General features: G+C 43.0%; 1 protein-coding gene and 1 long non-coding RNA gene across 2 annotated transcripts; one reads left to right on the forward strand and one right to left on the reverse strand.

Annotated features, from left to right (window-relative positions):
• Positions 1-408: 408 nt before the first annotated feature.
• LOC115178065 (uncharacterized) lies at positions 409-12,668 on the reverse strand. The gene is made up of 2 exons (XR_003872544.1): positions 12,113-12,668; positions 409-1,913 (listed from the first exon to the last, which is right to left on the reverse strand). It is a non-coding gene; the product is annotated as an uncharacterized LOC115178065 (long non-coding RNA).
• Positions 11,666-27,038, forward strand: LOC115178062 (zinc finger protein OZF). The gene is made up of 2 exons (XM_029739090.1): positions 11,666-11,945; positions 25,025-27,038. Exons 1-2 carry the CDS (start codon positions 11,780-11,782, stop codon positions 26,350-26,352), a joined length of 1,494 nt encoding a protein of 497 aa, XP_029594950.1. The 5' UTR covers positions 11,666-11,779; the 3' UTR covers positions 26,353-27,038.
• The last annotated feature ends 354 nt before the right edge of the window (positions 27,039-27,392 follow it).

Here is a 27,392-nt window from a genome sequence, read left to right on the forward strand (position 1 = left end):
TTGCTGGAGTATTTTTGCAGCAAGTTGAGGACATTTGGAGCTGCACCAGTAGCAAAGGTCATCGGCAAACTGTGAGACTTGGCCTATGGTGGGTAACAAATGTCTGATATGTATAGTAGAAAAAGTAGTGGGCTTAGGAATGCCCCCTATGTCAGGGGTAAATGGTGGGGATATTGCTGTGGAGACCTTCACTTTAATTGTACGGTTGTGGAGAAAGCTAGTGATAATGTTTCTGATGGAGATTGGTAGTTTGAGATTGGCGTCTGCAAGCCGGTAGCACAACCCATTGTGCCACATCTTATCAAATGCTTTTTCTATATCAAAGAAAACCTCCAGGGTAAGTTATTTTTTTCTTGAAGTTCCGAAGGATGTATCAGACCACCACAAAAACGACTCCCACCACATATCCTCAGTCTCATCAAGCAGAAGAGAAAGGTCCGGAGAGATTTTATAAGAACAAGAGCACCGAACTTGAAAACAGAAGTTAATTGGTTACAGGATCATATCAGATATCAACTCACCCTGCCTTTTATCACCAGCTAGATACAGACACTAACCCCCGGACCTTCTGGCAAAAAAATCAAAGCAATTAACGGAGACAAAACCAATAATATCATACCTGTGCTGAAGTCTCAAGACCAATTCATTGAAGACAACAAAACAAAAGCTATATTATTTAGAAACCACCTACAAAATGTTCATTCTTGTCCCAATTAATCCCTCTATGGCAAAGAATGGAAAAACATTGTCGACAGAGAAATACAGAAAACAGTATATACTTCAAGTCTGACACCAGTAGACCATCCCCTCACCCGCTCTGTTACTATTGAAGAAATTAAGACTCATCTGAAAAAAACGAAAAACAAAGCATCTGGGGAAGACAACATTGACAGCACACTCATCAAGCAAGCACCTGATGAATACCTGCACCTCCTTTCTAACCTCTTCACCACATGTCTCATGGATGGCCATTTTCCCCTACCTTGGAAATCTGCAGTTGTCACAATGATTCACAAACCTGGTAAAGACCCACACAACATCACAAGTTATAGACCAATCAGCCTCCACAGTCATGTTGGGAAGCTGTTTGAGAGAGTACTCACCCAAAGACTGAGGAGCCACACTGAGGAAATGGGCCTCCTTGGAATCCACCAAGCTGGCTTCAGAGAAACAAGATAAACTACCGATAACATTCTAAGACGCTATTATCTGTGTTTGGTGGACCTGATTGAGGCCAGTGGCACAGCAAGCGTGCGCTTTTGCCTGGCCTCTGTTGCAAAGGGGAGTGCACTCGTTCGTGGGAACTAGGGAGGAGCAATAGTGGGTTCAGAAAAGACGAAATGAAAGCAACTAACATGCACAGGGAACATACTCAAATACTCATATAGGCTAGGCCAAACTGTGACAACTGGGGGATCAACATTGTTGTTGTTGCACCTGATTCAACTCATTGAGAACTTGGTGATTAGTTGACAAGTATGTTGAATCAGGTGTGCCTGTCCAGGGCTACAACACAAATGGGTATTGTTGGGGGTAGGCTACTCTTACCACTGGAGTTAGGAAACACTGAACTAGTATGATTCACCCCACTGCAGTTGCCCCTCACACGTTGAAACCCTCTAATAGAGATGGGACCTCTTCGAGTTCTTTAGGCCTAAGTAGAGAGGAGAAAACAAGGTGACTCTCCCACACACAAAATAACAACAACTAACACACCAAACCTTCATTGGAAAGGTAAAGGGGCCCCATCATGTCACCTTGTGGAAGGCCATGTCATCTTGCAGCGGTAGCATATTGACTGTCATTAATAACATCATTCTTCTTCTTTCTTCCCTAGACAGGATCCAGCCTGACAGTCAGGGGGCCAAGAGGACCTGAGGTGCCAATAGGAGGGGTGGTGATACCTCTGTTAGCTGAAACACAGTAAAACATTCCTCAGACACCCACCCACCCACACAATGAACAGATTGTTTTCCTAAGAATACAGAGGTGATAGGGATGTGCTAATATTGTATTAACAAAGTGTCTTATTATGGGATTATTGGTATGATGTTGCTCATTTCTGGCCCAGATGACACTATGCCCACAAGATGGCCTCAGATGTAGCATAAAACGATGGCCACAGAAGGAGGGCCCATCTCAACTGTTCATTTCAAAAGGGACAAATGGGGTGGACCCATTGACGCCATAAGGGTCCAAGAGCACATACTGGCACTTTATCATTCAGTGCAGTCTAACATCTCAGATGTGACTAGCTTTAATCTAGCAAATTATTGTTTCCATAATGGTCTCTTACCTGTACTTACTGGCTGCCAGCCCTTGGTTTAGTAATATAGAAATAAATATAATAGAAATAAATAGTACATCAAGGAACAGCGCTTGCTTTTTAGGATATGAAAAGGGTTAGGGTTACCGAAAATGTCACTTCCGGTCGTAGCTGTACTCCATCTAGTCACAATCAACTTACAAGTCATCACACAGAGAGCAGACTAAGCACAACTGCACTGTCTGGAAGACTGCACCGGACTGAATTGGAATCCCTCAAACAGCACACTAACTACATTCCACTTTATGATGTCATAGTCAGCCCCTCAGAACACTGGCCCCCAACATTCTCAAACACCTTGGATACCAAAGCCAAACGTTCTCAAATCACTCACATGCCCAAGTCAACTAGGGAGAAGGCTGGGGAGAATATAGGGAGAATATACTTTGACTACAGTGACATTGCTAGTAAGTAGCCTACAGTATAATGGATAGCTCCCCAACTAGGACAAAAAGTGGAAATGGAAGGTGGACACACACTGAGGAAAACTCCTACCAACATGAAATCTAATCCAATCACCCATCAAATCAAATCCTATTTGCCACATACACGTGTTTAGCAGATGTTATTGCGAGTGTAGTGAAATGCTTGTGTTTCTAGCTCCAACAGTGCAGTAATGTCTAACAAGTAATATCTATCAATTTCACAACAACACACACAAGACACACCAATCTAACATAGGCAATGGAATTACAATATATACATGTATGGGCGAGCAACATCGGAGCGGCATAGACTAAGATACAGTACAATAGAGTAGAATACAGTATATACATATGACATAAGTAATGCAAAATATGGAAACATTATTCAAGTGACTGCTGATCCGTTATGAAAGTGGCTAGTGATTGCCGAGAAAAAAAAGCACACCTTAGAGGAACCCACGTGGCAAGACAGGAAGGAAGACATGCAGAGGGACTAATGAAGAGGACATGAAGAAGACCGGAATTATCTCGAATTAAGTGAAGAAAAGGGCTCAGAACAGGGTTCAGCCGAGATGCACTGTTGACACCCTATGCCTCATTTAGGAGCTCAAAGGAATAAGTCAACTCGTGTAAGGAGGGATTTCACCACCACCTACTGGACCAGAAGGCATGTGGCCAACACTCTGCTTAAAATCATTAGGAGCTATAAGGAGTCAGACAACTAACTGGTCAGTCAAGTCATATAGGGAGGGATTTCATTGCCTCCTGCTGGATCAGAAGTCATATTGCCAACACTGGCCTTAAATTCATTAGGAGCTATAAGGAATAAGTCAACTCATCATTCAAGCCACGTAGGGAGGCATTTGAGCACCATCTGCTGGATCTGAAGTACTATTCACAATGGCCACAGAGAGCCATCATCCCTCAACTGGTGCCATTTCCCCAAGTATGTGGTAAAAAAGAAAATAACAACAGATCAGCAAATAGGCAGTGCTTTCAAAACTCCAAACACATTTTCAAGTAGAGTACACCAAATCATACAGTTACTTTTTCACCCAACTTAATCAGTGTTTCATCTACAAATAAATGCTGCACATTGCAATTCGTTTTTTTATAAAGTCTTTGCTTTCCACAATGCAATGCTCACATTACATTTGATATGATATTCTATTTCATTTGTTAAAATGTATTTCACTATTACTTAATCTGACTGCTCTGAAATCAGAATCACTTAACCATTTGGTGTTGACCTGCACATTTTCAGCTGGTTTTTGTCTACTGCAGATTTGGAACACTACGTCATGACAATGTATGTTTGTGAAGTATAAAATGAGGGTCACTTCAAATGGTACTACTTGATTAAAAATGGATTGCAACTGTTTTCTCTAACCTAGTGCATTCTTTTTCTGTACGCTCTCCTACTGGTATATGGATTGTAAAAAAAAACATTTGAGATGCCATTACATTATATATCCTATATAACTTCTTCTCAAGGACTATATATATTACATCAATGCACCTCCACAATTGTTTTGTTGCAGTGACGTGGTGGAGTGGAGATGCCACAGATGACCAGGGAAAGTGGAGGAAATAAAGTGGTTTCTGTGAGAATTACAGGGGGGGAGGGGGTGTTATATAGATGCTGGGGTCTATTGGATGAGGGGTGTACTGAACTGTGCCTATAGCATGTCAAAATTGCCTCAAACGGGAAATAGCCCTTGCCAACTGGGCAGAGGCGCTGGCCATTTCAGCACCACGATTACTATGAAAATATTTAGTTCCTTATGAAGTCTATGCAGCAACCAGGACGTACCTTCAATGTTGATAGCAATTCTGTTAATAAGAGCTGTTTTGCAAACCGTTGATGTTTAAATCAATGGATTCCTGCTGTCCTAATACCTTTTCTGTTAAGGGAACTCTGATCTAGTAAATCCAAAGGTAAAATGTGAACCTTTCTGACTTGGTCTAAATGTATTTATAAAGCCTTTCTTACATCAGCTTTCTTACATCAGATATCACAAAGTGCTGTACAGAATTCATTAATGTCAAATAACATGGATCGAGTTCATTCAACTTAATATGATTCCCATGGCCTTGGAGGAGATGCTGGTGTCGGGGTGGACCTGCTTCAGGACTTTGTACATGTAAATGGCATAGCTCTCCTTCCTGGGCATTCGGCGCTTCTTGCCGCCCTTCCCTGCGGTCTTGGTGACAGCTTTCTTGGAGCCCTTCTTGGGCACGGACTTTGCTGGCTCGGGCATGATGTTGATGTCTCGTTGCTTCTCAGAAACAAATGAGGGGGTGGAGGGCGCTTACCTGTCTTATGAAGAGGAAGCTAAGCAAATTCAGCTGCCATGGACACACCCTTGCTTTCTCATAGGCGCCCCTGCCATTTGCCCAGTGGAGCTCTTGCGCTCAAAAGAGCCTTCCACTCAGAGGCGGGCTTCCCGAACAAAGACAATTCCCCGTAGCTCAGTTGGTAGAGCATGGTTGGTAGAGCATGGTTGGTAGAGCATGGTTGGTAGAGCATTCCCCGTAGCTCAGTTGGTAGAGCATGGTGTTTGCAACACCAGGGTTGTGGGTTCGATTCCCACGGGGGGCCAAGTACGAAGAAAAAAAAATGTATGAAATGAAAATGAAATGTATGCATTCACTACTGTAAGTCGCTCTGGATAAGAGCGTCTGCTAAATGACTAAAATGTAAAAAATGTGTGCACGGTACCTTTGCCTCCCCCTTCTCTATAGCCTACATTCTGTGACGGATGGGGAATTGTGTGTTTCAAAAAGTGTGGGGGGGCATGATTGCTGCTCCAAATAACGCTGATCCTAGAATTGCCCACTTTGGCACTGTCACACATAGGCCTCGCTCTGTGCGTAAAGGCTGCACTGAACAGAGTCCTGTCATTAATGCTCCCTGTCCACTCGGATTTGCTCATGCTTTCCTACCAAATAGCATACCTAAACAATATTCCAATAACATACCAACCACTATATGGAATTGGCCCTTTTGAAGCGGATGTGGGTGGCTCTTAAGAGCTTTTAGTTTCAAGTTAGGATGTTGAAATGCCGAAAACAGTGCGTTTAACTGCCAAAACCATACAGGGTGCGTCCCTGGCGATTCAGAGCATAGACCACGTCCATGGCGGTAACGGTCTTCCTCTAGGCATGCTTGGTGTAGGTGACGGCGTCATGGATCACGTTCTCCAGGAACACCTTCAGGACATGGCGGGTCTCCTCATAGATCAGACCGGAGATACGCTTCACACCGATAATGGTCTTCCTCGTGGTATGCTTGTTTTTAGGGGCAGAGTCACGGATTTCTAAATAAATAATACTTTAATATATTGAACTGGCTTCTTACCAAGGAGCTGCTGCTTTTCCTTCAAGACTGTTTTGGACATTGAGGATCTCTTGAACCACACGACCACTGCTGATTCGGGCTGCCCATTTATCAATGGAAGTTATTTTGTAGATTTTCTGGTCTGCCAGATTCAATGTGTGCTCAAAGCATCCTATTTTTAGGATGTGTAGCCTCTTGATGGCAACATCCATATTGCCAGCATTATCAAGTCACAGCTACAATCTTTGCTCTGCTCTATCTCAAACTCTTCTAGAATGTCTGAGATCTCCTGCCACTACTTCGCCAGTTTGCGAATTTGACACTGCCCTGGTGTGGAGGACCTTCTGTTTTACACTGCCCTGTCTTGTGTAGTGCACTGTAACAGTGAGATGGTGGTCCTGACAGAGGCTGGTCCACCCGTCTGATGTGATGGCCAGCTTTGGCACGTCCTTCAGCTCAGTGATCACATTGGCCTTGCCTACACCACACCAGGTAGGAATTAATGTGTCACTGATGTAACTGCTTGGGGGAGGGGTATATTTGGGGTTGAGTGTCTTGCTCATCTCCCTACAGTAAAAAATATAGTTTTCATGTGTTGAATTATCATTATTGCGTATTGTATTGTGGAGTGATGGGACTAACATACAACCCTTTTATACTACTATATCCTAAAAATTGATACAACTCAATAAATACTGACAGACTGTTACCTAAAGCCCTTGGACTCCACTGTTGCAAAGGGGTGTAGGCCTTTCACTACAAACTTGGTCACAGTTAGGTGGCACTCATTCACCCTCTCCTCAGTCTTCCTCCCACTAGCTGCCAGAGTGAAGGGGCTTTGGGCTTGTCTGTCTTGGACCAGCAGTATTAGAGGGAGAAGTGGGTTGCTTCATTGTAGCTGCAACTTTAACAAACAAGTTGCAAAATCTTTAAATGGGTGATTGAATTTATGAACGCACCCATAGCTAAACAATCAGCTGGCTAGTGGTTACTTTGATCATGAACCCATGTTCACATAATTTAGTTAACTCTGTGTGGGCTCTAGGCTCCTAGCATACATACCTAATGTTGATCGGGCAACGAGAGATGAACTACGAGCTATGCAGTCAAACTACATTTCTCTGCCTGTACATGACGCACTTTCGATAGATGTTTGGACAGATTGCTCGTGTTTCCGCCCTTACAAGCAAAAGTGTTGTTGCACTTGTGGCAACGAGCATTGTCAGCATCAACTCTAGTGACGTGTAACCACACTTTTGAACGTTTAGTTCTCTCCGCCATCGTCACTAATTAAGAGCAGGGTCTTGTGTGTGTGTGTGTGTGTGTGTGTGTGTGTGTGTGTGTGTGTGTGTGTGTGTGTGTGTGTGTGTGTGTGTGTGTGTGCGTGCGTGCTGTAGCGTGTGAGAGACACAGGCTCCGCGTGAGAGATCTCTCTTCTGGATTGGGAATAGCTAAAATGCATCATAGACGAATGTCTTAATCTTATTGCAAATTAGAAACGGTTGGTGAGATAAAATGTGCAAGATAATGTTTAGGTTAGCAATAATAAATAGGACATGTATTTTCTTAATTTCTCCAGTCCTGAAATCAGAACTGATAACATCGGAGCTTATCGATACTACAGTCTTTCATAATTTAGCCCCGGGGCCCGTTTAATACCGGGTTTCGGTACCCATCCCTACACTCCATTCTCCTGCTTCCTGTTTACAAAGATGCGCAAAATACTGAGGTGGTCGGAGGAACTAGACGCGATGCTACAAGACTGTTTTGCTAGTACAGACTGGGATATGTTGCGGGGTTCATCCAATTGCATTTAGGAGTTTACCACAACAGTCACGGGCTTCATCAATAAGTGCATAGATGATGTCGTCCCCACAGTGACTATAAGAACGTATCCAAACCAAAAACCATGGTTTACAGGAAATATCAGTCTAAAGGCTAGAGCAAGGGTGCCCAGACTTCAGTTAGATAGGATCTACTTTTCCCACCCTTTTCCTAATGCGGTCTACCCCCCGCCCCCTACCCTAGCCAATATTAAATAACATTTCACCTTATTGATTGGATGATTTGCACTGCATGCTGTCAGCAAGCTTTGTATAGTCTGGGTTGTAGCTACTGATTGCTATCTTCAAGCAGGTGTCCAGGTGATCATCTGTTAGAGTGGACCGGTATTTTGACTTGATCTTCATGTCTGAAAATGTTGACTCGCAAAGGTAGGTAGATCCAAAAAAACGCTGTCAAGTACATGGCAACTTTTCTCATGTTTGGATATTTTTCCTCCATGATAAAGATTCCGAAAGTGATCCCCTGATGCCCTCAATTTGATTTGGAGGTCGCTTTACAGAGTCAAAATTTCACTCTCGACGGCTGATGCCTCCATGTGAAGAAATTATGCAATTTCTTTTGCAATTTCATCAACATCAACCAAACATAAAGCACATAAATGTTGCCACAGGTTCCAAGATCGCAAAGTCTTGAAAGCATCGGTCAAAGTCTGTGATAATGTTCAACGTATCGACCACAGTCACAAAGTGCTAGTGCTTTTCCCTGACTTTCAAGCTCTGACATATTTTTGAAATTCCTCAGTTCATGTCACTGCGATTGTGAGGACAGCAATTTCAATTTTTGTTTAAAAGCTGTCATAAAGCTAATAATTTAAACAATATTTGTGTATTTTCCTTGCAGCTCGACATTGAGCTCATTCAGCTGAACAGTTACGTTGGTCAAAAAAGCTAAATTTAACAGCCACACTTTGTCTTGCAACTGCTCATATTTTGCATCTTTTGAGGCCAGAAACTCCTTGATTTCAAATAACAGATCCCTAAATCTCTGCAGGAATTTACCTCTACTAAGCCACCTTACGTCTGTCGACACGTCAAATTGAAGTGTAAAGAACACTTACTCATTTATGTTCTTAAGGTGCTCCCTCAAATCCTCATCCATCATTTCACAGCACCACAGGTTCCAGGATCACCTGGACACCTTTAAATACGGGACAGGGACATGGATGCATACAAGAAAGCCTGCTACGACCTCCGACGAGAAATCAAAAGGACAATATAGGAGGAAGGTGGAATCCTATTACACCGTGGAATACTATTACAAAACACCATCATCCCAGACACTGTAGACCCACTCAAATTCGCATACCTCCCCAACAGATCCCCAGATGATGCGATCTAACATTATGGGCTATTGTGTGTAGGCATGTGACACAAAATCGCAATTTAATTCCATTTTAAATTCAGGCTTTAACACAACAAAATGCTTTTAAATAGCAATTTTTTAACTGTGTCCAGCAAAACTCCACCAATCAGGCCTTTATGTTAGAGTGGCCAGACGGAAGCCAATCTTCAGTAAAAGGCACATGACAGCCCGTTTGGAGTTTGCCAAAAGGCACCTAAAGAAACAAGATTCTCTGGTCTGATGAAACCAAGATTGAAATCTTTGGCCTGAATGCCAAGCATCACGTCTGGAGGAAACCTGGCACCATCCCTACGTTGAAGCATGGAGGTGGCAGCATCATGCTGTGGGGGTGTTTTTCAGTGGCAGGGACTGGGAGACTAGTCAGGATCGATGGAAAGATGAACGGAGCAACCTGCTCAGGACCTGGGGTGAAGGTTCACCTTCCAACAGGACAACAACCCTAAGCACACAGCCAAGACAATGCAGGAATGGCTTCGGGACAAGTCTCTGAATGCCCTTGAGTAGCCCAGCCAGAGCCTGGACTTGAACCCGATCTAACATCTCTGGAGAGACCTGAAAATAGCTGTGCAGCAGAGTTCCCCATCCAACCTGACAGAGCTTGAGAGGATCTGCAGAGAAGAATGTGAGAAACTCCTCAAATATAGGTGTTCCAACCTTGTAGCGTCATACCCAAGAAGACTTAATGCTGTAATCGGTGCCAAAGGTGCTTCAACAAAGTACTGAGTACTTATATAAATGGGATATTTCAGGTTTTTATTTTTATAAATTAGCGAACATTTATAAAAACCTGTTTCTGCTTTGTCATTATGGGGTATTGTGTGTAGATTGATGAGGGGAAAAAACAATATAATCAATTTTAGAATAAGGGTGTAATGTAACAAAATGTGGAAAAAGTCACATAGTCTGAATACTTTTCGAAGGCACTCTGTTAGGGGCCTCGCCTTTACCTACATAACTCAGCTGGGCCCGGTACTGGCCAAAATGGCCAGAAATGGGAGCCATGATGGTAAGGGTTGGCTAATCACTGTGGGAGATAAGGAAGGTGGACCACAGCTTACTGGCCTCGTCCTGACATTGTGTGTTCACTAGTTGAGTTCAAGTGAATGAATTGCCATCCCCAGCCTCTTTGTAGGCCCTGTGGTAAGGTACTCCTCAAACATCGTGTAGCACCCACCTGGGTGATGCTGGATATGGCTCCAAAGGGTCACTGCACCTCAGTTACAGGAAAAGTCCACCTTGGAGTAACCACTCGGGAGATCTGTGCCATTTCCAAGCCAATTCTTCTGTTCTTGTTAAAATAAAAACAATAGCTAACTAGCTAGTTAACTAGCCTCTTAGTTGTCTTAGCAAACCAACTGACTAGCCAGTCTAGGATGTTATGATAACCACTGTTTGCCTGGATTTAATTAGTTTTCCTTTACTACTGGTCTGGCTGCTTTGTACATTAGTAAACCCAATCCAACTGGCGGCGCTGTTGCACATTTCCGGGTGCACCAGCCGCTGTTAAACACAAAAGAAGACGAAAACCACAAAACTAGATTTAGTTTAGAAGAAGAGAATGGCCAAGGAGCAAAATGTTTTAATTGCCCTTACAAAAAAAGAATCCTGCAGATAGTCATCAATTAAATCTGCAGGATTTTTTCCTGAAGGACCACCTGCAGGAATTGGCCCCAAAATACAGTGGGATATCCTGTAGGTAAGATTCCTGTAGGTAATTCCACAAGATTTTCAGGGCCATTGTCCTCTGGACAACCTGCAGGATCCCTTCCTCATCCTTCAGAGAGAATTTCCTGTAGAATAATTCACTTTCTTTCAAAGGAATGGACAGAAAGCACAAGATATCAGATTGCATGGCAATTATATTATTCAATGCAGCAACAGAGGACGTGTTTGATTATCCATTTAACTTGCACTGCATAAAAGATGATTCCTAGGAGAAAGAAAATATGAGTTTTTGAATAAATTTGGTAAAAGCATATGTTGTAACGAGTGAGTAATGGTGACATCACATGACCAGCTTATGTGTATTTGTGTTAAGGAAAATGGATTTCTGCCATGGTAAACTTGTTAATAGTTGTATGGCTGGTATACCAACAACATCTGGGAGTATGCATGTGTGTTACTGTCTTGTGCAGTCCCACCCACTCAGGCCCCAGAGACTGAGCAGGGTATTTGAGTTTGCGAATGACTGAATGAATGGGAATGTGTATATTTTTTATTAATACTTTTTGGAGAGTTTGTGTGAATTAATCTTAATTTTCCCTTCCCCTATGGAGTTTACTTTTGTTTTGTAAAAGTTTCACCCCTGTCCATTTGGTAGCGACAATACGCATTTTGCGTGTCGTTCGCCATGAAACCCAAAGAAGAAGAGAAAGGAAGTAGATTTGGAGACTAGTTTGTTTTGGTTATGAACATTCCTTGCGGATTCAAGACCTACTGACTGGACGGAATAGGCCGACTACCCGCCTCACTCAGTCGAAAATGTCTAAACTACAGTCGTTTCGTGTGTTTTTAAATGAACGTTTAACGGCGGCTGCCCTGGAGATTTTCGCGGCAGTTGAGAAAACGGTGGCAGAGTACAAGGAGGAGAATGATCGGCTACGGAGACTGCTGCAGATCACACCGAAGATAAAACTAAGTAGAATTGGTTAGTATGTAGCTAGTAGATATCTACCAGGGGATCTAGGGTTATGTAATTATGTAAGGGATAAACGCCCGACAATTTTTCCCCAAGCTGGTAATGTACAGAACTCAGGCCTTTATCCTGTTTATATACCGCAGTTGCCAAGTAAAACAATACTAAAGTACACTTACCGGAATTTTTTTTACAAGATAATGAATACTTTCTCATCTTTTGGTTGCTAGACGCGACCCAGTCGTTCGTTTAGTTCGATATTCATGGACGCTGCCCAGTTCGTTCTATAGCTATGTTCCATGGTCGCTGGCAACGTTCTTGCCCCTTGCTTGCTAGCTAGCCAACTAGCTACGGCTAATACAGTCACGACCTCTGCAGCCAGTAGCTACATTTGCGTGTGTTTAAGCTTCTTTCTATTGACATTAATTGGATACATCCATACCAATGAACGGATGTTGCCCGATGTTTCCTGGCATAGCTAGAAGAGTTTGCATTGTCAGGGCTGCCAACTTTTGAAAAAAGCTTGAGATTTGCGATGTGAATTTCATTGCCCCCTGGCACAACCCCTCGACTGGGGACTAGCGAATATTTAACTTTTTTACAGCGAATTTCCTGCCATTCTACGTATTTTGACACAGGCCTAAACTATGACCAGGGTGGGAAATAAAAACCATAGGTCAGGTGTATTCAGGATGTTTTGAACATTTAAATGAGCACTCAAACTTCGACGACTTTGTTACTTGTAGATTTTTGAGGGATGAAATTGACACTTCTAGGTTCACAAGCTGTACAACACACTTATTTTTATAGTTACAAATCAGGTCACCTTACAAAACGTCCCTGTTAAAACACACTGTAGATCTGTCTGCTGCTTTTAAGTTGTCACAGCCTAAATGACAATCACCAAATGAGGGGACTAATGTGATTAAATCGACTTTAGTACATGCTGTCAAAAGGCTGCATTTTGCAATAAGGATGGGAGTACCAGCAACCTAATTAGGTGACAACATTGTACATGCTCCTTTTAGTTAAATAAATTCAGCGGAGAACATTCTCTCTCTCCATTCAGCTCCACTCTAATCTTGAGGTGTGTTTCTTTAAAACATGCATCCAATCCTGTTGATCCCTTACATAACTATAGAAAAAAAATGTTAACCTTCGTTTAACTAGGCAAGTCAGTAAGGAACAAATTCTTATTTACAATGACGGTCTAGGAACAGTGGGTGAACTGCCTTGTTCAGGGACAGAACAACAGATTTACACCTTGTGAGCTCCGGAATTTGATCTAGCAACCTTTCGGTTACTGGCCCAATGCTCTAACCACTAGGTTACCTGCCACACCTAGACCAATGAAATGCTTCAATGTGTCACGGTTCAAAGTGCCGTGGCAAGACAGGACAATTAGAGGTTTCGCTCGTGATGTTAAGTTGCCGGCGCAGATGAGATCGCATGCTCCGATTTCAAAACTATTTGGAGGACAGTTGAAAAATGTATGTGCTCACTATACAGTGGACAAATTAGAAAAATAAAAGCAGTATTTTTAATGCGTGAGATATGAGGTGTGCTGTGAGAGCGTGAGAAGAGGGTCAAAGGAGTGTGTCTCACAGCCAATGCGTGAGACTTCCGAGGAGATCGCATTGCATATCAAACACTAGGCTAGAAGCCAGCTAAATACACTACATATACAAAAGTAAGTGGACACCCCTTAAAATGAGTGGATTTGGCTATTTCAGCCACTCCTGTTGCTGACAGGTGTATAAAATCGAGCACACAGCCATGCAGTCTCCATAGACAACATTGGCAGTAGAATGGTCTTACTGAAAGAGCTCAGTGACTTTCAACATGGCACTGTCATAGGATGCCACCTTTCCAACAAGTCAGTTTGTCAAATTGCTGCCCTGCTAGAGCTTCCCCGGTGAACTGTAAGTGTTGTTATTGTGAAGTGGACACATCTAGGTGCAACAACGGCTCAGCTGCGAAGTGGTAGGCCACACAAGCTCACAGAACGGGATCGCCGAGTGCTGAAAGCACATAAAATTCCAAACTGTCTCTGGAAGCAACGTCAACACAAGAACTGTTTTTGTCGGGAGCTTCGTGAAATGGGTTTCCATGGCTAGGCAGCCGCACACATGCCTAAGATCACTATGTGCAATGCCAAGCGTCGGCTGGAGTGGTGTAAAGATCGCCGCCATTGGCCTCTGGAGCAGTGGAAACCCGTTCTCTGGAGTGATGAAGTACGCTTCAGCATCTGGAAGTCCGACGGACTAATCTGGTTTTGGCAGATGCCAGGAGAACGCTACCTGCCCCAATGCATAGTGCCAACTGTAAAGTTTGGTGGAGGAGGAATAATTATCTGGGGCTGTTTTTCATGGTTCGGGCTAGGCCCCGTAGTTCCAGTGAAGGGAAAGTGGAAAGCCTTCCCAGAAGAGTGGAGGCTCTTGTACCAGCAAAGGGGGAACCGACTCCATATTAATGCCCATGATTTTGGAATGAGTTGTTTGACGAGCAGGTGTCAGCTTAATCATGGCCGGGAAGACAGAAAAATAATTAATTTGTACACTGCAAATTGACCAACTAAGCTAAAAAAATTATTTACTTTTAACAAGGCATACCTATTAATTGAAATGCATTCCAGGTGACTACCTCGTGAAGCTGGTTGAGAGAATGCCAAGAGTGTGCAAAGCTGTCAAGGTAAAGGGTAGTTACTTTGAAGAATCTCATATAAAATATATTTTGATTTCTTCCAAATCTTCCAATCCAAGATGGCGTAGCAGTCAGACGTCTTTGTCCTTCGTCTTGTCGTGTCCCGTGTGTGTGTGTGTGTGTGTGTGTATATATATATATATATATATAATCTTTTCTTCACATATCTTTTTATATATTTTTTTCTAAAAACTCAACCTCAAAACACTCCTGCAACCCGCCTCACCAATTAAAAAAAAAAAAAAAAAGTATTATTTACCTCATCTGAAATCCTCAATGGAAGCTAGCCAGAAGTTGGCCAGCTCACTGGCTAATGTTGGAGTTCAGATAGCCACGGTTGGCGGTCATCAGCTATCCCTTAACTCGAAAAGCTATCGCCAGTTTTGAAAAGCGCGACTCAGACCAGAGCATACCGGACCTATTTTCTCTCCATATCCACGGATTTCTTCCGCAGGCTCTGGACATTTACACCTGGATCTTGCAGCTAGCTAGCTGCTACCCGAGTGACTATTGGCTAACGTCGGTCCCGGAGCTAACATCAATTATTCTGGAGCTAGCCAGCTGAAGAGTTCCAACAGCCACTCCTGGGCTACAATCACCTATCCGGACCCGTTTTACTGCCGATGCGGAGCCCCATCGGGCCTTCACGACTGGACTACCGACGTTATCTGCCCGAGGGAGTTATCCAACTGGCCCCTCCGTCGCGATGTAACCTGAACGCCCATCTGCGGCCTGCTAATCGTTAGCTGTCTTATCGGCTGCTATCTGAATAGGTCTATTGGACAATTTTCTTGGGCCACTATAACTATAACTATTTTGCCAATTGGACTGGTCCCCTACCACACGGAACCCCACTAATCTACAGACGGAAACGCACAAGGTGGCTAAAAACAGACCTCCCTCAATCTTCTGCCAGCTTGCAACCTATGGCCCTGCTCGCTGTCTGAATCTCACAGGACCCTTATGATCACTCGGCTAAGCATGCCTCTCCTTAATGTCAATATGCCTTGTCCATTGCTGTTCTGGTTAGTGTTTATTGGCTTATTTCACTGTAGAGCCTCTAGCCCTGCTCATTATACCTTATCCACCCTTTCAGTTCCACCACCCACACATGCTATGACATCTTCTGGTTTCAATGATGTTTCTTGAGACAATATCTCTCTCATCATCACTCGATGCCTAGGTTTACCTCCACTGTATTCACATCCTACCATACCTTTGTCTGTACATTATACCTTGAAGCTATTTTATCGCCCCCAGAAACCTTGCTCCTTTTACTCTATTCTGGACGTCAGACGATCAATTCTCATAGCTTTTAGCCGTACCCTTATTCTACTCCTCTGGTGATGTAGAGGTGAATCCAGGCCCTGCAGTGCCTAGCTCCCCTCCTATCCCCAGGTGCTCTCTTTTGATGACTTCTGTAACCGTAATAGCCTTGGTTTCATGCATGTTAACATTAGAAGCCTTCTCCCTAAGTTTGTTTTATTCACTGCTTTAGCACACTCTGCCAACCCGGATGTCCTAGCCGTGTCTGAATCCTGGCTTAGGAAGTCCACCAAAAACTCTGAAATCTTCATCCCTAACTACAACATTTTCAGATAAGATAGAACGGCCAAAGGGGCCGGTGTTGCAATCTACTGCAGAGAGAGCCTGCAGAGTTCTGTCCTACTATCCAGGTCTGTACCCAAACAATTTGAACTTCTACTTTTAAAAATCCATCTCTCAAAAAACAAGTCTCTCACCGTTGCCACCTGCTATAGACCACCCTCTGCCCACAGCTGTGCTTTGGACACCATATGTGAACTGATTGCCCCCATCTATCTTCAGAGCTCGTGCTGCTAGGTGACCTAAACTGGGACATGCTTAACACCCCAGCCATCCTACAATCTAAGCTTGATGCCCTCAATCTCACACAAATTATCAATGAACCTACCAGGTACCACCCCATAGCCGTAAACACGGGCACCCTCATAGATATCATCCTAACCAACTTGCCCTCTAAATACACCTCTGCTGTTTTCAACCAAGATCTCAGCGATCACTGCCTCATTGCCTGCAGCCGTAATGGGTCAGCGGTCAAACGACCTCCACTCATCACTATCAAACGCTCCCTGAAACATTTCAGCGAGCTAGCCTTTCTAATCGACCTGGCCCGGGTATCCTGGAAGGATATTGACCTCATCCCGTCAGTAGAGGATGCCTGGTTATTTTTATTTTTTTTACTGCCTTCCTCTCCATCTTAAATAAGCATGCCCCATTCAAAAAATGTAGAACCAGGAACATATATAGCCCTTGGTTCTCTCCAGACCTGACTGCCCTTAACCAACACAAAAACATCCTGTGGCGTTCTGCATTAGCATCGAACAGCCCCCGTGATATACAACTTTTCAGGCAAGTTAGAAACCAATATACACAGGCAGTTAGAAAAGCCAAGGCTAGCTTTTTCAAGCAGCTGCCCACTGCACTGAGGATAGGAAACTCTGTCACCTCCGATAAATCCACTATAATTGAGAATTTCAATAAGCATTTTTGTACGGCTGGCCATGCTTTCCACCTGGCTACCCCTACCGCGGTCAACAGCACTGCACCCCCCACAGCTACTCGCCCAAGCCTTCCCCATTTCTCCTTTTCCCAAATCCAGTCAGCTGATGTTCTGAAAGAGCCGCAAAATCTGGACCCCTACAAATCAGCCGGGCTAGACAATCTGGACCCTTTCTTTCTAAAATTATCTGCCGAAATTGTTGCAACTCCTATTACTAGCCTGTTCAACTTCTCTTTCGTGTCGTCTGAGATTCCAAAAGATTGGAAAGCAGCTGCTGTCATCCCCCTCTTCAAAGGAGGGGACACTCTTTACCCAAACTGCTGCAGACCTATATCTATCCCACCCTGCCTTTCTAAGGTCTTCGAAAGCCAAGTCAACAAACAAATTACCGACCATTTCGAATCCCACCGCACCTTCTCCGCTATGCAATCTGGTTTCGGAGCTGGTCATGGGTGCACCTCAGCCACGCTCAAGGTCCTAAACGATATCGTAACCGCCATTGATAAGAAACAATACTGTGCTGCCGTATTCATTGACCTGGCCAAGGCTTTCGACTCTGTCAATCACCACATCCTCATCGGCAGACTCAATAGCCTTGGTTTCTCAAATGATTGCCTCGCCTGGTTCACCAACTACTTCTCTGATAGATTTCAATGTGTCAAATTGGAGGGCCTGTTGTCCGGGCCTCTGGTAGTCTCTATGGGGGTGCCACAGGATTCAGTTCTTGGGCCAACGCTTTTCTCTGTATACATCAATGATGTCGCTCTTGCTGCTGGTGAGTCTCTGATCCACCTCTATGCAGACGACACCATTCTGTATACTTCTGGCCCTTCTTTGGACACTGTGTTAATAACCCTCCAGACGAGCTTCAATGCCATACAACTCTCCTTCCGTGGCCTCCAACTGCTCTTAAATACAAGTAAAACTAAATGCATGCTCTTCAACTGATCGCTGCCCGCACCTGCCCGCCCTTCCAGCATCACTACTCTGGACGGTTCTTGCTTAGAATATGTGGACAACTACGAATACCTCGGTGTCTGGTTAGACTGTAAGCTCTCCTTCCTGACTCACATCAAACATCTCCAATCCAAAGTTAAATCTAGAATTGGCTTCCTATTTCGCAACAAAGCATCCTTCACTCATGCTGCCAAACATACCCTCGTAAAACTGACCATCCTACCAATCCTCGACTTCGGCGATGTCATTTACAAAATAGCCTCTAATACCTTACTCAATAAACTGGATGCAGTCTATCACAGTGCCATCCGTTTTGTCACCAAAGCCCCATATATTACCCACCACTGCGACCTGTACTCTCTCGTTGGCTGGCCCTCGCTTCATACTCGTCGCCAAACCCACTGGCTCCAGGTCATCTACAAGACCCTGCTAGGTAAAGTCCCCCCTTATCTCAGCTCACTGGTCACTGTAGCAGCACCCACCTGTAGCACGCGCTCCAGCAGGTATATCTCTCTAGTCACCCCCAAAACCAATTCCTCCTTTGGCCGTCTCTCCTTCCAGTTCTCTGCTGCCAATGACTGGAACGAACTACAAAAATCACTGAAACTGGAAACACTTATCTCCCTCACTAGCTTTAAGCACCAACTGTCAGAGCAGCTCACAGATCACTGCACCTATACATAGCCCATCTATAATTTAGCACAAACAACTACCTCTTCCCCGACTGTATTTATTTATTTATTTTGCTCCTTTGCACCCCATTTATTTCTATTTCTACTTTGCACTTTCTTCCACTACAAATCTACCATTCCAGTATTTTGCTTGCTATATTGTATTTACTTTGCCACCATGGCCTTTTTTGCCTTTACCTCCCTTATCTCACCTCATTTGCTCACATTGTATATAGACTTATTTTTCTACTGTATTATTGACTGTATGTTTGTTTTACTCCATGTGTAACTCTGTGTTGTTGTATGTGTCGAACTGCTTTGCTTTATCTTGGCCAGGTCGCAATTGTAAATGAGAACTTGTTCTCAACCTGCCTACCTGGTTAAAATAAAGGTGAAATAAAATAAATAAATACATTTGTTTAACACTTTTTTTGGTTACTACATGATTCCATATGTGGTATTTCATAGTTTTGATGTCTTCACTATTATTCTACAATGTGGAAAATAGTACAAATAAAGAAAAACCCCAGAATGAGTAGGTGTGTCCAAACTTTTGACTGGTACTGTATATTTTTCAAATCCTAGCCTAAAACCATCAAGTGCAAGCTCTCATCTGCAGGCTTGGGGAACATTTTGGACGTCTACCTTCTCATCGCTAAAATAATGATTATGATCACTTCCTCAATTCAGATATTATGGCGACACTATACCATAGATGGTTTGATATGGCTTAGAAACTTGTGAGCCAAGCTCGAGTTATCAGTGTAGCCTGCTATTGCCTGGACATGTTGAAATATCTTCTAATTCCTCGAATAATAACCTCCAGGCTTCTGCATAATGATCAATTTATTTTTAAAAAAAAGTAAAATTACAGGGGCCAGTTTTGAACAAACTAATCCCGTCCAAATCGTCCTCTGGAATAAGGACATTCTGGGGTAATCGTTGCATCACCAACGTTCTCTGGTTATACTACTCCTGTGCAAATAGGGCTTTAAACATTTTATTTGATCTCTCTCTGATCCAGGGCGTTCCATTGAGGGCTCTAGGGATAGTGTCCCGCTCAACAGCATCCCGTGTAGGGCGTTCAATTCCAATAAATAATCATAATATTAAACATTCATGAACATACTTCTTATATCATTTAAAAGCTTAAATTCTTGTTAATCTAACTGCGTTGTCCGATTTACAATAGGTTTTACAGCGAAAGCATACCATGCGATTGTATGAGGACGGTGCCCCACATCAACATATTTTTCAACCAGCACAGGCTTCATAAAATCACAAATAGCGATTAAATAAATCACTTACTTTTGGAAAATCTTCCTCTGTTTGCAATCCCAAGGGTCCCAGCTACAACATGAATGTTTGTTTTGTTAGATATAATCCTTCTTTATATCCCAAAAGGTCTGTTTAGTTGGCGCCATCGATTTTCAGTAATCCACTCGTTCAAAATGCAGTCCAAAAAGCTACCGCTAAACTTTGTTCAAACAAGTCGACCTACATTTCTATGTAATCCTAAGGTATCCTAAAATGTAAATAAACTATAATATTTCATACGGAAAGAAGTATGTTCAATAGAAAAGTAAATTTAGTAAGTGCGCAGTCTATTGGCGTGCTCTTCACCGCACGCCAACAGACTGATTTTGAACCGGGAGTCTTTGTACAAAAACTCAATTCTTGCTCGTTTTTGAAGAAACAAGCCTAAAACAATGAACAGACTGTTGGCATCTAGTGGAAGCCATAGGAATTGCAATCTGGGAGCTGGAATTACATAGAACCCATAGCTTTCCATTATAAAAGCCTGGGAGCGAAAAGGGGAAAAAAATCTGGTTTGTTTTTCTTTGGAATTTCACCTACTATATCAATGGTGTTAGTCTCATACATTATTTTAACATTTCTAGAAACTTCAGTGTTTTCTATCCAATGCTACCAATTATATGCATATCCTGGCTTCTGGGCCTGAGTAACAGGCAGTTTACTTTGGGCATGTCAGTCAGGTGGAAATTTAGGAAAATAGACCCTAGTTTTTTAATTTACTTTACCAGATGCCTTTTATGAGGATTTTTGTCATAAGAAAATAAAAACGCAATCAAAAATCTTCAAAGGCATTTGTTAGACGTAAATTCATCCATAAAAATAAATATCATTTGATCTTAAATGACCTCTGCGCGTTTTCATGAATTTCGTTATCTTGAAGCCAATTCTCAACAATATGGGAAAGGATATGGAAGTGAAGCAGAAGGGTCATCACTTTCACCAAAGATTTGTGATTATATTGACAAGATGGTCGGCTGACCGCTCTAACAATGGAAATACATGTCCGCAAAAGGCAGGCGGCGAGATCAGGTGGGAACATTCTAGCCAATGAGAGACCAGATACGCGTGTGAACAACAGGCGCAACTCCGATATAAAATACTTTTGCGCAGAGTTGCTGGAATGTCACGTGCATTACACTTATATCAGTACATGCGTAACAACCTAAGCGTTATGGAACTTATATTAGATCAAACCTATCAAAATAGCAATTCACTTTTATCTTGACCAAATTTGACACTCGTTCCCCCCCCATACAAACACTCTTGGTCTGCCTAACGCTTGATTTCGCACAGACAGATTTTGGGCAGAGTCGACCCTCTCGCTTCGCCTCTACATCTTTGCTCGTATAGCTGTCGCAAAAAAATTGATAATGCTAGTGTTTCCCTGGTCAGAAGTTGCTGATGCATGTCAGATGCCTGGATTTGTATTTTACGTATCAGCACTGGCAATCTACTCCAATATAAGAATACTGTGGTTTGAGGGTGCCACAGCGCAGAATAATTGAGGAATATATGAACGACCTAGTACCCAGTTGTTATGACAGGTATCAGTAAACATCGGCAAAAGAAACGTAATTACGTTGTTGCCAGAGTAACGCCGTTAAGAATGTGCCGTAAGCTCACTGCAGCTAGCTTGAAATGTCGTGGATGGAGCCATCCAACAGGTACCTTTTTGACTGGCTCAACCTGTTGGAACGTTATCAAGGAGTGCGGGCACAAGGTTTGCGAAGCAGAGGATCACTGGTTCGAGCCCAGTATGGGGCAGTAGGACAGTGGAAGAAGCTAAGCTTTTAGCAGCACACTGACCTCTGTTACAGTGATGCCTGTGACCCGGATCGTCAGTTAGAGTCAGATCAATGGCCGGGGTAGCTCGCTGTGTAGAGAGTTTAGAAGGGGTGAGTGTAGCAGAGTTAAGAATGCGCACCGTAAGCTCACTCCACAGCCAGCTTGAAATATCCTGGATGGAGCCATCCGATACATTTTTGTGTGGCTCAACCGTTGCAACATTGTCAAGTTTCATAGTTTGCCACTAACCCTCTTGAGAACATGAAAACACTCTAACCAGATCTGCTAGGACGAGTAAAATGGTCAGAGTGAGGTATTCTCTCATTTGTGCCTAGAAGTAGCTGTTAGCTTGGGTGTTTGACTGCCGTTTTGAGGTCAGAACGCTCTGATCGATCCTACTCCTCAGCCAGAGGGTCCAGTGTGCACTCTGAGACCGAAAAGCTCAGAATTTACGAACGGACAATCTGACCATGCTCTGAATTTACTGATAGTCCAGAACACACTCTGACACTCGAGAGTGAATTTATGAATAGAGCACCCTATATTAAATAGCAATCTGCTGCCCTATGGCTCAGTCAAAGCTGGTCACGCAACCATTGATTGATGCTTGCAATGTCTGAGCAAGGGAACACAACCGAAGATGTCTATACTGTCTCTGGCTGGTGGTGGCACGAAAGGGCTGGGTTTTGATGAATAAATAAGTTGAGGGTGTGACGAGGGCTTGATCACTCACTCGTTCTCCTTGGCTTATGACTGCATGCTGTTGTGTAGGATTTTGATGGTCTTTGCGTTATCATCCACTCCAATTTGGCTGGAGGGCTTTGGAATATTCTCGTCCTAGTCTGGTGTAGGTTGTAGGTTATTGATGGTCTTTGCGTTATCAACTCCAATTCGGCTGGAGGGCACAGAATATTCTCTTCATAGCCCATTGTAAATTGATAGCGTTTATTAAATAGCATGCCGTGACGAATAATAGCAACAGTTAAATGAATCCAGTTTTGCTTAATATGTTTGTCATGTTTACAGTCTACAATGTTCTGTTTGGCTTCAACATGTAGGCCTAAATGCCTTTGCGCATCACATTTGCACTCTAGAAATTTGGCACTGTTGGTTTGTAATTTGAAATACTTGCTACACCAGAAGTTAATGTTTATATATAGGAGGAATGTATATGTTTGGGTCAATTAAGGGTGGATATGAGCCATGGGCTTAGAGTGCCTTTTCCCTTACTTAGTAAATCACATGGTTGTGGTCACTGATAAGTGAGGAATGGGGGCAGAGGTCAGGTCAGGTCACATGAAGGGACAAGGAACTGTTTATTACCCACGTCCTGCCTAGCAACAAAGATGTCATGAGACCTCACCTAAATAAATACTTGTGCTGGTGGGAACATGTCTTTGTCTTATGCAGCTGTGTGACCCAGTGGGTGAATAAACTTGGTTTGAGCTTTACTAGTCGTCTGAGTTTTTACTCCGTTTATTTAGAACCTAACAGCACGTTTTCAATAGCAAAGATATATTTGCCGTTGATATGGAATTATAGCACTGAATAATTTAAATAAGTTTGGAGGAGTGCTTATTTGGTAATCAGACAAGACGCATTCTTTGAAAATGGGATGGATAATTGAACAAGCAAAATGAACTATGCAGGTAACTATGTGATTTGTGAATTATGCAAAAATCTCATATTTCAAGGTATTCTTACGAGTACACCATTTAAAAACCTTCCATTGATGGGCTACTTGGCTAATGCATGGCCAGGATAAAAGACACTGACGCATTGCTGTTAAACCAGACTTCATTATAGTATTCTAAAATTGATTGAGACATTTTTTTCCCTCATCAATCTATACACAATACCCCATAATGACAAAGAAAAAAATGGTTTTTAGAAATTTTAGCAAATGGAAACATAAGTATTCAGACCCTTGACTCAGTACTTTGTTGAAGCACCTTTGACAGAGATTACAGCCTCGAGTCTTCTTGGGTATGATGCTACAAACTTGGCACGCCTGTATTTGGGGAGTTTCTTCTATTATTCTCTGTAGATCCTCTCAAGCTCTGTCAGGTTGGATGGGGAGCGTTGCTGCACAGTTATTTTCAGGTCTCTCCAGAGATGTTAGATCAGGTCCGGGCTCTGGCTGGGCCACTCAAGGACATTTAGAGACATGTCCTGAAGCCACTCCTGCATTGTCTTGGCTGTGTGATTAGGGTCTTTTTCCTGTTGAAAGGTGAACCTTCACCCCCAGTCTGAGGTCCTGAGTGCTCTGGAGCAGATGTTCAAGGATCTCTCTGTACTTCGCTCCATTCATCTCTCCCTCGATCCTGACTAGGAAGAGTCTTGGTGCTTCCAAACTTCCATTTAAGAATTATGGAGGCCACTGTGTTCTTGTGGACCTTCAATGCTGCAAGCATTTTTTGGTACCCTTCCCCAGATCTGTGCCTCGACACAATCCTGTCTCGGCGCTCTACGGACAATTCCTTCGACCTCATGACTTGGTTTTTGCTCTTAACATGCACTGTCAACTGTGGGACCTTATATAGACAGGAGTGTGCCTTTCCAAATAATGTTCAATCAATTGAATGTACCACAGATGGACTCCAATCAAGTTGTAGAAACATCTCAAGGATAATCAATAGAAACAGGATGCACCTGAGCTCAATTTCAAGTCTCATAGCAAAGGGTCTGAATACTTATCTAAATAAGGTATGTTTTTTTGTTTTGAATACATTTGCTAAAATTTCTAAAAACCTGTTTTCGCTTTGTCGTTATGGGGTATTGTTTATAGATTGAGGAAACATTCATTTGATCAATTTTAGAATAAGGCTGTAACGAAACAAAATGTGGAAAAAGTGAAGGGGTCTGAATACAAGTATCTTGTCATAGTGGACTTTTGAAGTTGCTTTGAAACAGGATTTTGGGGGGTACGTGTAAGACTAAGAAGAGATGCAAAGAATGTAGCAAAGAAGTAATTGAAAATGGATTCAAGTTATTATTTTTTGGGAATTGGAATTTCTGTTTACTTCCTGAATTTACTGACTTCAATTCAAATTGACCCCAACCCTGATGTCTAAAGGCTGTATAGATAATATCTGCTCCTTTCTTTTTCCCTCCAGACTCCCTGCAGCTCTCTCTTGCTGTCTCTGAAGAGGTTCCCTTTGAGCAGCAGCACTGTGAGCAGGAGTGGAGCACGAGACTGGGGCAGGAGGATCCAGAGCCCACACAGATGAAAGAGGAACAGGAGGAACTCTGTACCAGTCAGGAGAAAGAGAAGCTTCAAGGGATGGAGGCTGATATCATAGAGTTCAAATTCACTCCTTGTGTGAAAAGTGAATGTGATCAGGAGGACCCACTTCAGTCCTTGACTCTTCCCCAAACCCAGACTGTGGAGAACAGAGATCGTGACTCTAAACTAGTGGATCTCAAACCTTTTAGCAATGTGACCCACCTAAATAATCAAAACAATGACTCCAGCCACACCACGCCTATAAAAACTCAACGCTGCCGTGACTGTTGTGAAACATTTGCTCTGAAAGCTGACCTGCAGAGGCATTTGACTCTCACTAAGATGAGACCCAGGGAATGCAGATTCTGCAAAAAACACTACAACTCCACCTGTAAACTGAAGGCCCATGTCCGACTCTGTCACGTGGATAAACCCTGCTCCATTTGTGGCAAGACCTTCAAATACAAAGGGGTTCTGTCCAGGCACATGAGGACTCATACAGCAGAGACAGGAGAGAAACCATTTAGTTGTGGTGACTGCGGGAAAAGCTTCAAACGCAAACAGCATCTAACCAACCATGTACGGACTCACACAGGAGAAAAACCATTCAGCTGTGGAGACTGTGGTAAAAGCTTCATTCAGAAGGGACATCTAACCGAACATATTCGAACCCATACAGGAGAGAAACCATTTAGCTGTGGTGACTGTGGGAAAAAAAGCTTTAATCAGAAGTGGCTCCTAACCGAACATATACGGACTCACACAGGGGAGAAACCATTTAACTGTAGTGACTGTGGGAAAAGCTTTAGTTACAAGGGGGACTTAAGGAGGCATATGCTGACTCACACAGGAGAGAAACCATTTAGCTGTGGTGACTGCGGAAGATGTTTCAATCATAAGGGGCACCTAAGGAAGCATATATTGACTCACACAGGAGTGAAACCATTTAGCTGTGGTGACTGTGGGAAAAGCTTCAATCAGAAGGCAGCCCTAAAGACGCACATACTGACTCACACAGGAGTGAAACCATTTAGCTGTGGTGATTGCGGGAAAAGCTTCTATCAGAAGGGACACCTAAATGAACATATTCGGACTCACACAGGAGAGAAACAACATGTCTGCTCAGTATGTGGTAAAGGATTCACTCAGAAGGCTCATCTGGTGAGGCATGTAAATAACGTCCACAAAGAAGGAAAACAGGACGAAAACAGGAAATAAGAAAGAAATTAGGAGAAAGATCTTTTGTCAGATGATGGGAACAAAAAGGCAGGATGTGGACAGGACAACACTCCTAGGAAAACACAAAGAAAAGCAAAATAAGTGTGGGTCATTCATGCTGTAGGTTTCAGATAAATAGAGGAATGATATTCTGTAGACCTACAATTGGGGTAAGTGTAGCAACCATAGTACCACCACTACCAACCTTGTTAGCCTAATCGTTTTGGACCTCTGGTGTAATATTTGAGGGGTTTGACTGATAGTCACAGGAACTAGGGTTTGAGTCCTGGTATTTTTTTTACCATGTCATTCTTCATCCAGCCCTGCCCTAGGTCTTTGGTGGCTCAGATTGCTTATCTAGCTAAATATATTGTTCTAAACGGTTTGATTTGTCTTCCTAATCATGTTTCTTTAACTTAAAATATATATGATTTATAACCACAGTAAGGAAAGGTGATAGATAGCCTATGGATATTTTGCTCCGAATTTGCCACCCAAAGCAATTTTAGTCCTGTTTTAGGCCTCTCAAATATGTACAAATGCATCATACAAGGGAGCATATGTATTCCATTCTCTGTATAGTGAACAGAAGATTGCTGTTCAAGGTCATGTATATTAAAATGTAAAGGAAAATAAAGTTCTTGCTATATGCTGAACTGCTGAATAAAGATACCCTGTTAATTCTATCCATTTTAGTGAGCCTAAAACACGATATACTCTAAAAGCATTTGTCTAATTCAATTTGTGCAATCAAAACAGTTTTTACTCTTAACTATTATCCATGAGGGCTGTAGCTATGTGTAGCCTGGTTCGTTCTGCGTTGTGTACTGTTAATCAGGACACTGCCACAACTGGAATTATGATGGTTGAATCATGTTTATTGGTCCTGCACACGAAGAGACAACACACAATAGGTTAGCCCTCGGTGCAGTCACAGCTCTCGGGCACCTTGCTAGCTGAAGGTCCGGCAAAAGAGAACGATAAAAGGGTCCGTAAGTACGGATAACCCGCGATGGACCAAACCAAAATATACAAACTTT

Source organism: Salmo trutta, chromosome 38, assembly GCF_901001165.1.
Source record: "Salmo trutta chromosome 38, fSalTru1.1, whole genome shotgun sequence".
In the NCBI taxonomy this organism is placed as follows: domain Eukaryota; kingdom Metazoa; phylum Chordata; class Actinopteri; order Salmoniformes; family Salmonidae; genus Salmo; species Salmo trutta.

Excerpts from the sequence above, each read along its gene's own strand:
- LOC115178062 (XM_029739090.1), top strand. The coding sequence starts at position 11,780 with ATGTCTAAACTACAGTCGTTTCGTGTGTTTTTAAATGAACGTTTAACG. Across the intron at positions 11,946-25,024 it reads GATAAAACTAAGTAGAATTG|ACTCCCTGCAGCTCTCTCTT; the intron begins GTTAGTATGTAG and ends TTTTCCCTCCAG.